The 12,556-nt window shown below is 39.7% G+C and overlaps 1 protein-coding gene and 1 long non-coding RNA gene across 10 annotated transcripts in view; one reads left to right on the plus strand and one right to left on the minus strand.

Annotated features, from left to right (window-relative positions):
- CREM (cAMP responsive element modulator) overlaps positions 1-12,556 on the plus strand; it is a 51,581-nt gene that overhangs the window by 12,512 nt on the left and 26,513 nt on the right. For 6 of the 9 annotated variants that reach the window (XM_039338581.1, XM_039338584.1, XM_039338582.1 and 3 more), the window contains 2 exons: positions 3,984-4,104; positions 7,198-7,344. In XM_039338581.1, the coding sequence (XP_039194515.1) occupies positions 3,988-4,104; positions 7,198-7,344 (264 nt within the window). In that variant the 5' untranslated portion in view covers positions 3,984-3,987. Of the gene's footprint in view, positions 1-1,561; positions 1,763-2,431; positions 2,539-3,983; positions 4,105-7,197; positions 7,345-12,556 lie in introns of those variants that run through there. The other 3 variants (XM_039338580.1, XM_039338590.1, XM_039338579.1) reach the window with 3 other exon arrangements.
- On the minus strand, positions 4,977-7,318 carry LOC120306027. Its single transcript, XR_005556155.1, has 2 exons — positions 7,190-7,318; positions 4,977-5,725 (listed from the first exon to the last, which is right to left on the minus strand). It is a non-coding gene; the product is annotated as an uncharacterized LOC120306027 (long non-coding RNA).

A 12,556-nucleotide genomic window follows, 5' to 3' on the forward strand; every position in this document is an offset into this window, starting at 1 on the left:
CAGTAAGTTCCAGTAAATGAAAAGGGATTGCCTAGGATTGGTGTGAGTGTTTTATAAGTAAGCTGAAGGAGCTACGAAGGAATGCAAGCAAGATGTAAAGCTGGAGGAAGAGAGCAACTACCTTCTGTGCAGATTTTGAAATAAATGAGAAGGGTTTCCCTGTTTAAAAAAGTTGTGTGATAGTCTAACAAAGAGCAAGAATCAATTGTACCTACCACACAGAGATGCTGAGCCCTCTAATCTCATTGCAGACTACATTTGAAAGGCTTCTGTTCATCTAGAAATCTGTTTGTAATAATTTTCAGTCAAGGTGATTAAAAGTATCCTTCAGAACTACATTTCAAGATTTACTTTTATATTCTACTTATCTACATGCTCTATTCTTACCACCTGCATCTTAGACCATTTAGCAAATGATAGAATACCTTGTTCAGTAAAATTAAGTTCCTAAATTGGGAGTAGTTTGTTAGCCTGTTTTTTTATTGGAGTTTTAAATACAAATTTAACTAACTCATTATACTAGTTGCATAGTTTTAAGACTTCCAGGCCCAAGACGGAATTCTATTCCCGGGAGAAGAAAGGCGGTGTGTGATCTCAAGATACCAACTAGGGTTCTATGAAAAGAATGATTTACAAATCCAGAAGCTCTTCATGGAAAAGGACTTTTTAAACTAATAGGAAGATTGGAGATTTCTTTGGCTGAAATAGGCAGGTGAAAATATTCTGCTGCAGGATGTATGCTTACAATTGACCCATCTATTTAGTAATGTTAGTTGCAGGGGGATTACAAATAAGAAACACACAACATGCAGACAAAAATACACAAAGAATCTACAGATTAACCAAAACAGAATAAAGTTAAATTAACCTAACCAAACCAAGATGGTGTTTTGAGCAGTTTCCAGAAGGCAGTGTGGGAGCCAACTAGATGTCGACTAGGATGCTATTCCAAAGAACAGGTGTCACTCAAAATTAAAACCTATTTTTTTAGACAATTAAATTGTAAAGGTATATTTATTTTATTTACTAGCAATATCCATGCATAATTTAGCAGGTTTGTTGAATCATAAACGATCCCATTCTATTTATCAGGCATGACAATAATTTCTACAAAAGATAAAGTTGTATGTAGATTTCTACTGGCAATATTTTTCCTTCCCAATTCAGAAATTGTATATTTTCACAATAAAAATTCATTTTTAAGGATTTTAATCTTTGCATGGGGATGTTGGAATGTAAGATCAGCACTGACTTTACTAAAGTTCCATAGATCTGTCTCTGTAACTGTACTAACTCTGCATGTACTTTCTCACATGGTAAATGAGTATGCATTATTTACCAAATATACCAAAAGGATTGGTGATGAAAATGCACTGAAATTGCTGTGTTGCATGCATTTCCTAAAAAGTGCTTCAAATGATGTTTTCATAAAAGTCTTAAGTTTTCAGTTAATTTTTTTTCTCCTCGTTTCAAAAGGTTTTAGTCTATAACATTTTTAAAATCTCTTGCATTTAGCACTAAAAATGGTTCTCCTTTATTCCTATCCTTTTCCTTTCTGCAGAGAGCCCTAAGTACTATGTTTGTAATACTGTGAATGTTGGTTGCCATAGCAATAGTTATGACATCACAAACAGAACATAACTTCATTGCAAGATTCACTAGAAGAGCGTGGTCTGGAGAAGGAAGAAGTACTTTTTTAAAAAAATAATAATTCAATCATGAGCAAATGTAGCAAAAAACAGCATGCCAGAATTAATATAAGGTAGCCATTATATTTTTAGCTATCACTAGAAGATGCTTCTGCATAGCAGGCTTGTGTCCTGTATTACAGTAATAGTTTTGATAAAGAGAATGCAGCATAGCACTAGTTACCAATCTCATTTAGAGAAGTGTGTGTGAATGTCAGTATATGTGTTAACTCAAGTTCATTCTTTTATATTGGGCTTAGTTTCAGCAATACATTAGGTTTGGACTTACGCAGTAATTTTTAATCTTTTATTTGGGAGTTGGGATCTTTTTCTGGGAGATGCTGAATAAATTACAACAGCATGAATTTGTATATTCAATATACATTTATCTAGTTCTACAAGTACCAAGAAGAGATCAACTCTACCATTCTAATGGAATGCATCTCAATATATAGGCCTTATACACAAAAAAAACCCATGTCTATTTTATTGTAAGAGTGAAATGGCTTCCATAATATATCAAACATTTTTTCATATATAAAATTGAGCTTCACATATTGTATTAAGTAATTTGTAATTACTTAATTTGTATTAAGCAAGCAAATGAAACTTTTTTATAGATTGAAAATAGAGAGTGCTTGAGATTTTGAGAAATAGTGATGAAGATTGACACATGAATTTAAGCAACAGTAAAACTATGGACAATCTTATGTCTTAAGTTGTCAATTCCTACAACTTCACAGCCAATTTAGTAATTGACTATGCTGACTGGGAATTATGGGAGTCAAAAGACCAGCACATCTGGAGTTTGGCAGCGTTAGATGCTACATTTGACTTGTAACATGTGGAGGTAAGCTTCAACCATATTAAAAAAAAATGGTGGGGTGAAATACTATGAACAGTTGTTAACAAAGACGTAGCCCAAATGAAATTCTGATATGTGAGAGTTACTAGAATGAAGACCACTATGAAAAACAAAGAGGAATGATTTACAGTACAATTTCAAACAACATTGCAAAAGCTCAAGTGAATACCTATCACTTGTGTGGCTTGTGTATATATACTATTCCCAGAATCATAACAAGTTACAACAATTTTTGTGGATGAAATGTTATCTGTCTTTGGCTGAAAGTACTATATTAGATAACCAAATATTCTTTAGTTGGTGGCTAACTAGCATTCTGCAGTGTTTGTTGCCACAGACCTTAACTATTTTCTATAATTTGAAAGTTGAATTTTTCTATAAATTTAGGAAATGTAAAACTAAAAAATATAACCACATTTGAATGTAATATAAAATATAACTACCTTCGAATGTAATATAAAACATGCCAGGAGTATAAGTCAAGCATAGAATGTAAATAAAAACAAGAATATAAAATGTATATGGCCACACAACAGCCAAAACCTTGTTCATGATTCTACCTGATTACAAGAAATAACAATACTTTCATTTTTGGGTCTACAGCTCTTTTAAGTTAGAGCCAAGCCCTCTATATTAACTGATGCTCCATCTATAAACTTCTCTCAGAAATAAATGTTTGCTGCCAAAGTTTGCTTTGGCTTCTAGATAACAAACCATTAATACAATCAATACAATAAAAAGCAAAAATAGGATCTCACAGGTAGCAATATTCTAAATGCAACTAATTCATATCTACAATATTTAAGACCAATTTTGTAATTATATCAACTTTTTTGTCTAAATGTGCAGTATGACATCTGCAAGAAATTTTTAATAGTTGGCAAAAGAGGGGACTTAATTGCTTAGCAAAGAATAAACCAATTATTTTATAAACTAAAATGAAGCTTCAATGAACAACAATAAAAATGTGATGAAATTGTGCTGCATCTCTAAGAATATATCTCTGCCTCAATTATAAGATTGTACCTGGAAAATGTTTCTTCTGGGGAAGAAAAATAAGGTCTCAGTTTCTGCAAAGTTTAAGTCACCTTTCTTTAATCTCCAGATGTGATAGATGCAACTCCCATATTTCTCTGTCCAAATGCTTGATCAAGACTCCCATAATCCACAGCTGTCATGATCAATGCTTATTGAAACTATGGTTGTTATAGTTCAACTTAATATGTTGAAGCAAGTTAGCTAGAATACACTGGACACATCCATGGAAATGGTTGACTCTTGTATTCATGCGCATTTATAAGTTACAGTGTTATTGTGCTATATTTTATGTAACAATAAAGTAAATTGAAGTAAGTAAAAAAGCAAAAGTGAAAGGATTATTAAATATTTCATATCTTAACCATTTTTTCTCTCTATTGTCTTGCTTTTAGACAAATGACCATGGAAACAGTTGAACCACAAGATGGCAGTGCAACAGACTCTATTACAGAAAGTGATTCTGTTAATATGCAATCTCCAATTGGCCAAAATCAGATCTCCACTATAGCTCAAGTAATATGAAATGTTCTGTTTATTTTTTAATACTATTATGCATTGATAACATGAAAAGTAATATGAAATTATTGCTATACTGGTGTTGAAAAAAACCTCTCTGGACTAATTCTAGGTTTTGAGTTACCCTTTGATAAGTCAATTTTGCTCAAATGAGTATTTACTGAATCCAATAGTACTATTCATTTTTATAAGCAGAAATTCTTATCAACATAAAGAATCTTATAAAGTCTTAAACAGCCCGGGGCTAAGACTGGTCTAACCTAACATTTACACGGGAAAGGAGCATAGTGATAAATTAAAAATCTTCCTAAGCTACAAAGGAATGCTTGGTACACAAATCAACTGCTTGGTGGCTAGCAAAAGGGTAGCAGTGCAGGAGCTGGCAGTGATGTTGAGACCCTGAGGTGTAAAGACATGCTTGGTAACACGTTTTCCAGGACAAGAGGAAGTGGATTGACTAGAAAATGTCAGTGGGCCACCCCACTGCATGTTGAACTGCATGTTGTACAGGAATGGGCTAGTTTTCTTCCTTACACAATTACTCTGGCATGAGGCCACCCTTGAAGGCTCTTTGTAGCAAAGCTGCTGCCTATGAAGGCAGGAGTTTTCTTGGCCATGACACCCTGCTTATAGAAAACCCTTATGGGGATAAATTTTCATCTCCCAATTCAGCTCATGCTGTTCTTTTTCCATATCATGTTTAAAGACCAGCTTCTGCATACATGCTTCTTTATTAAAACATTTCATTTTTACCAGCAATCAAGTGTCAATGAATATGTAGCTGAGCATAGTTTCTAAAGTAGCAATGTAGGCAGACCCAAAAATATTTTGGATTTTTAAACAGATCAGAAAATAATTTGTAATCAGTGTCCATTGGATACAGTTTTTATTTTAGTTTCATCCGCCTCAAAATACATGTTTTAAATCAAAATGAAAAAAGGAGGAAGATAAAAGTATATGTCTTAGAGATGGGTTCTAATTTTTTAAACATGATGGTATATTAAATTATAATAAAGGGGCATTCTTATGTGCTGCTGTCAAGTATATCTGGCTGATACTAAAAGTGAAATAGGGGCTACTGACATATTGAGCTGTCAACTGTTTCATATACTTTGTGTCAGATGTCCTTGCCACACCAACAAGAAACAAGCTGTTGGGTTCACAGGTGGTTGGTTTAATCACAGAACGTTCTGGCATGTGTTTAGTCACAGAAACAGCAAATGAAGTTAGTGCTGGGAGCAATTGCCTCCCAACGCTCTACCTATGCATCTCCCAACTGGCCCTATCCCCCACCCACCTAACCAGCATTGGGTGTGTGCGCTGATAAGAGCAGCTAAGCAAGGACACACTGCAAACATCCGGCTCCGTTGCTTCCCTGCGCCAATCAGCTGTTCGGCAGGACGGCCACGTAGCCAACTGCCATGTAGCCATGTTCCACCGGGTCCCCCTTCAACAGTCCAGGTAACGGAAGCGGGAAGGGCTGTCACCGCCGTTTATGTTGCTTGCCTCCTCCGCTGCATCCGGATGCCCCCAGCCGCTGTCCTTGTCCCCCTGCCCCCTCCCGTTAGTGTTGAGCCCACAGAGGCTTGACAGACGGCCCCCTCTAACAGGGCTTCATCTGGAAGGCAAGGAGAAACATGTGATTAATTATGAGCTGTGGCGGATGACCTCCTGACTTACAGGAATATCATCAGTGGAAGAGCTGCAACAACTGGGGGGCTTTTATGTCTGCTTCCCCCACTCAGGATGCATCCATAACTAGGTACCCCTTCCACCATACCAGGTACTGCAAACAACCCCGATGGATTCAGGAGTCTAACACCTCTTGGATCTCATAGTGGTCCCCTGCGACAGGACCGGTATCCGTTTCACAGACTTAAAGGAGGACCTTTCCACTGGCTTCAGTAAGCTGCAGTGGAATACCAGGTGCACCTTCTCCAAAAGACAGGGTAGTTGTAGCCACACAGTGACTGGGTTAATGACCTACATAATCTGGAATGGACCTATGAATTTTGGCCCTAGCTTCTTGCAGGGTATTTTCAGGCACAGGTGCTTGGTTGACAGGTACACCATATCCCCCACCCGAAAGGGCTTTTGAGGTGCCCGTTTCTTATTGGCCTGAGACTTTGAGGCTGCTGCTGCTTTTTGTAATGCTCTTTCTGCGATCCCGCAGACCCCCTGTATGCGATCTATCCAGTCCTGGGCTTGGCAGGGAGGGGTCCCCTGCAGGCACTTGGGAATTGGGATAAACTTCATTCCATGAACCACTCAGAAAGGAGCAAATCTGGTGCTGCTGTGGACCGTGTTGTTATAAGCCACTTCGGCAAATGGTAACAGGTCAACCCAGTCTGTCTGTTGGTAGGAGACGTAGCACCACAGGTATCATTCCACCATTGTGTTGGCCAGTTTGGCCGCCCCATTGGTACTGGAATGGACCCTCCCCTTAGTGTCGAGCTGACAGAGGCTTGACACTTTGACAATATTTGGATATAATTATTGTCATGCATCTCTAAAGTATTGCTGAGACAATCATAATAAATTATTAATATTAATAAATATTAAAATAGAATAGGAAATCCCTATTTCAAAGTGAGATTAAACTGAGAAGCTTGTGGCTGTCTTTTGGCAAGTTGTTGGTTCTCAGCCTTCTGTTCATTAAAATTGGCATGTGATCTTGCAGTGTTTCAATGCAGAAGAATAACATTACAGTTAATTTGTAGAAAGATATGATATAGCTGTGTTACAAAAACAGTTATATCTTGACAAAATTCTACCCCATCACATCTTATGTGAGACTGCATTTTCTTTTGATTGAAGGAAAGAGGTTCTTTTTAATTATCATAGCATCTCTGATAATGTTTAATGAATAATGCTATAGTAGGAAAGCAGAAGTACCACACAAATAATATTTCACATGCTTTTTGATTCCATAATTGCCAGTATAGCCAAAATATATTTTTGTATTATAAAACAAACTGTTCTGTGTTAAAGGTGGAAACCTAACTGAATAAGGATTACTTTGTCAGATAACAAATATTGAGAGCTAGCTACTTAAGCTATTTTCATGATATGCTTTATTTACCTCAACAGGTTTCTGTAGCGGGATCAACAACTGGAAGAGGATCTCCCTCTGTAACTGTAGTGCAGTTCCCTTCTGGTCAAACTGTCCACGTACAGGGAGTGATTCAAGCCACCCAACCTTCAGTTATCCAGTCACCACAATTGCAATCTGTTCAGGTTAGTTGTCTCCTTTATTAACTTTTCCTTGGTTTCATGGATTATTTTTGTGCCAAGATAAGAACAAACAGAAGAGTTTGTATTTAATGCCCAGGTTTAATGTTCTTATTTCTTTAGTTGCCAACATAATACTAGTGGGTACACATTTTTTTTTTAAAAAATAATTTACATAACAGTTAAAAACGGTTACAGTGTGGCATGTGTGTGGGATTAATTGCACAAATGCCCATGGACATCTCCCACAAGGTCCTTGAGATAACAAACGGACTGCTCTAGACACAGGATGCATTCATCAACCATTTGGACAGACTCTGATAAGAACACCTGCAGTAGCCTTGCATCTGGAAAGTGTCTGTTATTTGATACATTGTAACCACCCCTATATACGTCTTTTGATTACACTGTGTGATGTAAAAACCTTAGTAACAATAAAAGAGGGTGCTGGAGTCAGCTCTGGGCTCCCATCCCGAGATACCTGCTGCGTGCGTGTCTCATTCTCCATGGGAGATCACCTCATCCGGTGACCCCGACGTGATCCACTGAGGGATACGTCCCTGCCGACTCTTTACTTATCACCTGGAATAGGCTTGGTGCACCCGAAGAAGTTGCTGGCAACTGACTCCTCTTCGTAAGTATGGGGGGTGGAATGTCTCACGCTCAAAAGCAGCATGTGGAAGAGCTGAGGCTACTTGGCAGGAAAAAATATCTTACTGATCAGGAACAGAAATTAACCCGTCACCTTTCTAAATCTGAGGCTGTAAAATTGCTTGCTTACGTATGGGCTAACTGCTCATCCTATCCGGAGTCTGGATCTTTAAAAGTAGATACATGGAGGAAAATTGGCACCGTTCTCCATCAGTCTCCAAGAGCCCCAGCAGAGATTTTGTGCCTTTGGAAAATTGCCTATACCCTGATTCAAACCCATGCTGACTCGCCTCATCAGCCTTTATTAGACCCTCCACCGTATAAAATTCTATCTGTTATGTTGGCCACTCCCTTACCCCCTGGAGCTGGTTTTAACCCTCCTTCTGCCCCTGCAAATTTTATGGATCCTGATAAACAACAAACAGCCTCTCCTGTTCCTGCCATGTTGCCGCCTCTCTCCCGGCCCGGAATCATCCGTGGTGCTTTTCAAAAGGCTTTAAACAATGGTGATTTAAGCGTTTCTGAACTATCCGAGACAGAGTTGTTCCCTGTTACTTACCAACAGACTGCAACAGGCTTAGTAGTTGATTGGGAAACACTTCCCCTGGCTATGATCAGAGAATTGAAAAAGGCTACAAAAGATTATGGCATAACCAGTCCCTATACTAGAGGACTAATACATTCAATTGCTAGTGCATATCGAATGTTACCTCAAGATTGGAAAGATCTGTTCCGCATGCTTCTTAACGGAACGCAATACGTAGTTTTTGAATCTGAATATAAAAGAGAGGCACAAAAGAGAGCTAATCACCCAGGTTCACAATGAACAGCAGAACAACTCTTTGGAGAAGGCAATTTTGCTACCCTTAATGCTCAAGCTCAAACTTTTACTCCCTTTGCATTTCCTATCATTAATGCTTGTGTTCTTTCTGCCATGGCTCGTGTTGATGAGTCTGGCACCCCGATTCAATCTTTTTCTGCCATTCGCCAAACTGCAACTGAATCCTATGCAGACTTTGTGAATCGCCTGCAAGTTGCCATTGAGCGTCAAATTTCAAACAGAGATGCAGCAAATGAAATCCTCATAAAATTGGCTTATGAATATGCAAATGCAGACTGCCAGTCCATTCTTAAACCAATTGTTTCCACTCCCACGGCCACCTTAGCAGATTTTCTTAAAGCCTGTCGCATTGTGGGAACCAATGCTTTTCAAATGGACACTCTTGCAGCTGCAGTCCAAAAGGGGAATCAACCCCAAGGCACTTGCTTCAATTATACTCTTCAGATGTATTGCAGCTTTCTCTTGCTGACTGGGCAGGATCTGTTTCCTGTCATATTCCCTCTGACCCTCGCTTCCAACTCCTTAATAATGTTTCAATTTCTCTGCATTCTCCCATTTCCTCTTCTCCCATTCCTAACGCTGTCACCCTGTATGTTGATGGCAGCAAGACTTATGGTTCATGTGTATGGAAGGAGGGGGAACAATGGCACACAAAAATTACTCCTCCTCAAACTTCTGCTCAGCATGCTGAACTTGCCGCTACAATTCTGGCCTTACAAACTTTTTCTTCTGAACCTTTTAATCTTATTTTAGATAGTCTTTATATATATAAAGTTCTCACCTCTTTATCTGATTCATATGTGTCACCCTCACTGGATGACTCTCTCCTCAGTCTATTTCTCACACTCCAATCCCTTCTTCATTCCCGCTCTACTTGTTTTCTTTCCTGCTCATATTAGAAATCACCAACCTTTCCCTAGTATTATCTCCGAAGACAATGCCAAGGCGGATGCTGCCGCTTCAGCCGCCTCGACTCACCAGGATGTTTCTGTCCTTGTTTTATCTCCCATAACCCCATGGGACAGCCATTCATATTTTCATCAAAATAAGAAGGCTTTAATGAAACAATTTTCTTTAACAGCTACGGAGGCTGCAGCTATCATACAACAATGTCCCACCTGCAGCCTCCAAGCACACTCTGTTCCTCAAGGGGTCAACCCAAGAGGGACGCAGAGCTGTCAACTTTGGCAAATGGATGTTACACAATATTTGCCATTTGCCCCCTGGAAATATTTGCATGTTTCCATTGACACCTATTCAGGTTTTATTATGGCCACCCCTCAAAGGGGTGAGTCTGCTAAACATGTTATTAATCATTGTATTCGTACTTTTTCTACCCTGGGCAATCCAAAAGAAATTAAGACTGATAACGCTCCTGCTTATACCAGCACCTCCTTTGCGCAGTTTTGCTCTCGCTGGTCTATTGTTCATAAATTTGGCATTCCATATAACTCCACTGGTCAAGCGATCGTGGAACGAGCCAATCAGACCGTAAAAAAGGCTCTAGACATGCATGCAAAAAAGAAAGGGGAAAATACCCCCGGCTTGCCTGGGATACAAAACACTCTTAATCTTGTACTTTTTACCTTAAACTTTTTGAATGTTTCTGGCACCCCTGGCTCAACTGCCGCAAGCAGGCATTTTTCTGCTTCTCCCACAGATTCTTCACGCCCCCAGGTATACTATCGACGTTTGCCTGATCCCACCTGGAAAGGGCCTGCCTCCCTCATTACTTGGGGTCGAGGCTATGCTGCAATAGACGACCATGGCGAGATCATTTGGACTCCAGCTCGTTGTGTTCGTCCTTATATGGCTCAACGTACACCACCTCAGCCAGGCATATGAGGATCAGGGACTGTGGGATTTTAATGCTTTTGTACGGGATGCCAGGCGCATTGCTCTTACACGTAACGTCACGAACTGTTGGATTTGCATGCAAATTCCTGGTGACAGTCGTGGTGGCCTTATTTTCCATGCCATCCCGTTCAATGAAACAGGATGGAAGCAGCTGTGGAGCATAACTACAGAGACATTGAATATGACATATGCTGTGGGTGCTCATATAATGGAACCTGCCAGATTTTGTACTGCCATTTATTTGGGAACTTATAGTAATTGTCAACAAGTTATTATATGGAATTCAGCAAAGAAATGCAAATCCATCAAAAGCAACCTTACTAAGATAAATGACACTTATCAAAGCAATCAATGGACAAACATCAGTACCTACATGGCTTGCCTTGACATGGAATCCATAATAACATTTGCTAATGAGTCTCACCAGGGTTATTATGAGTTACCCGATATGTGGCTACTATGTGGCCGAAGAGCCTATCGCCAGGTGCCTAAGGATTGGAAAGGCACCTGTACACTGGGCCTTTTGACTCCTGCTGTATATGCCTTGCCTCATCTCCCTGATGGACGCCTGCGGAACAAATGTGATACTGGTTCCTCGGATCCACCCCTAACATTGGATGGTAGTTTAGAGACTCAAATCAGCAGAGGGATTCTACCCAATCTAGGAGTTGCCATGAACTATAGGGACCTTCATTTGCTTAACAATTGGACTGTTCATATGTTTAATGAAACAATCAACAGCATTAAAATGATTAATCAAGAAATGGGGGAAATAAGGGAAGTAGTTTTGCAAAATCGGAATGCTTTAGATATTATTTTAGCAGCAAAAGGCAGTGTATGTGCTTTAATTCATTCTCATTGTTGTATGTATATATATACATGATTTTCAACCTAATATTTCTGCTACAGCCAGGAAAATGGAATCTTTGCTCCAAAATAATCCCTTACGCAGCGATGGATCAGGCACCGTGGATATCTGGGGTGCCCTTTGGTCCTGGCTACCGGATGGATCCTGGCTACGATCTTTGATTTCTATTATAGTAACCATTTTGATATTATTTGTATTGCTATGTTGTTGCATTCAATGTATTCCCTCCCTCCTGCAAATGTGCAAAAATGTTACGCCCTCCACTAGGAAGGACGCCTTAATCAGTGAATCAAGATCCCTTCTGGAACTGGAAGTGAGTAACATTAAAGAAAAAACAGAAAAGGAGGAGATGTGGGATTAATTGCACAAATGCCCATGGACATCTCCCACAAGGTCCTTGAGATAACAAACGGACCACTCTAGACACAGGATGCATTCATCAACCATTTGGACAGACTCTGATAAGAACACCTGCAGTAGCCTTGCATCTGGAAAGTGTCTGTTATTTGATACATTGTAACCACCCCTATATATGTCTTTTGATTACGCTGTGTGATGTAAAAACCTTAGTAACAATAAAAGAGGGTGCTGGAGTCAGCTCTGGGCTCCCATCCCGAGATACCTGCTGCGTGCGTGTCTCATTCTCCATGGGAGACCACCTCACATGTGTACATAGCGTGCTTAAGAAGCTTGTTCACAAAATCACATTAATAACAGCAAGTATACAGCAGTCAATCTCCCGCCGAGATTCAAAAGTCGTGCCTATCAGCTGTTAGGTACATAAGCTCCTTCGCGCCTATCAGCTGTTTGGCACGAGGTTCTCAGGGCTCCACATGAAGTCTTGTGCTGGCTGGATTCCTTCCATGAAATGCAGCTTGGATGTTCGTCTCGCCCTCTTGCGTGCAGGTGCTGTGGGACTGGATCTGCAGGGAGAGAAAGCAGATGCCCTCGTGGGGCATGTAAGTGGTTTGCCAGCCCTCGCTCCCCCTTTTTTTGGACGC

Source organism: Crotalus tigris, unplaced genomic scaffold, assembly GCF_016545835.1.
Source record: "Crotalus tigris isolate CLP2741 ecotype Arizona unplaced genomic scaffold, ASM1654583v1 scf7180000017710.2780689, whole genome shotgun sequence".
NCBI classification, from domain to species: Eukaryota; Metazoa; Chordata; class Lepidosauria; order Squamata; family Viperidae; genus Crotalus; species Crotalus tigris.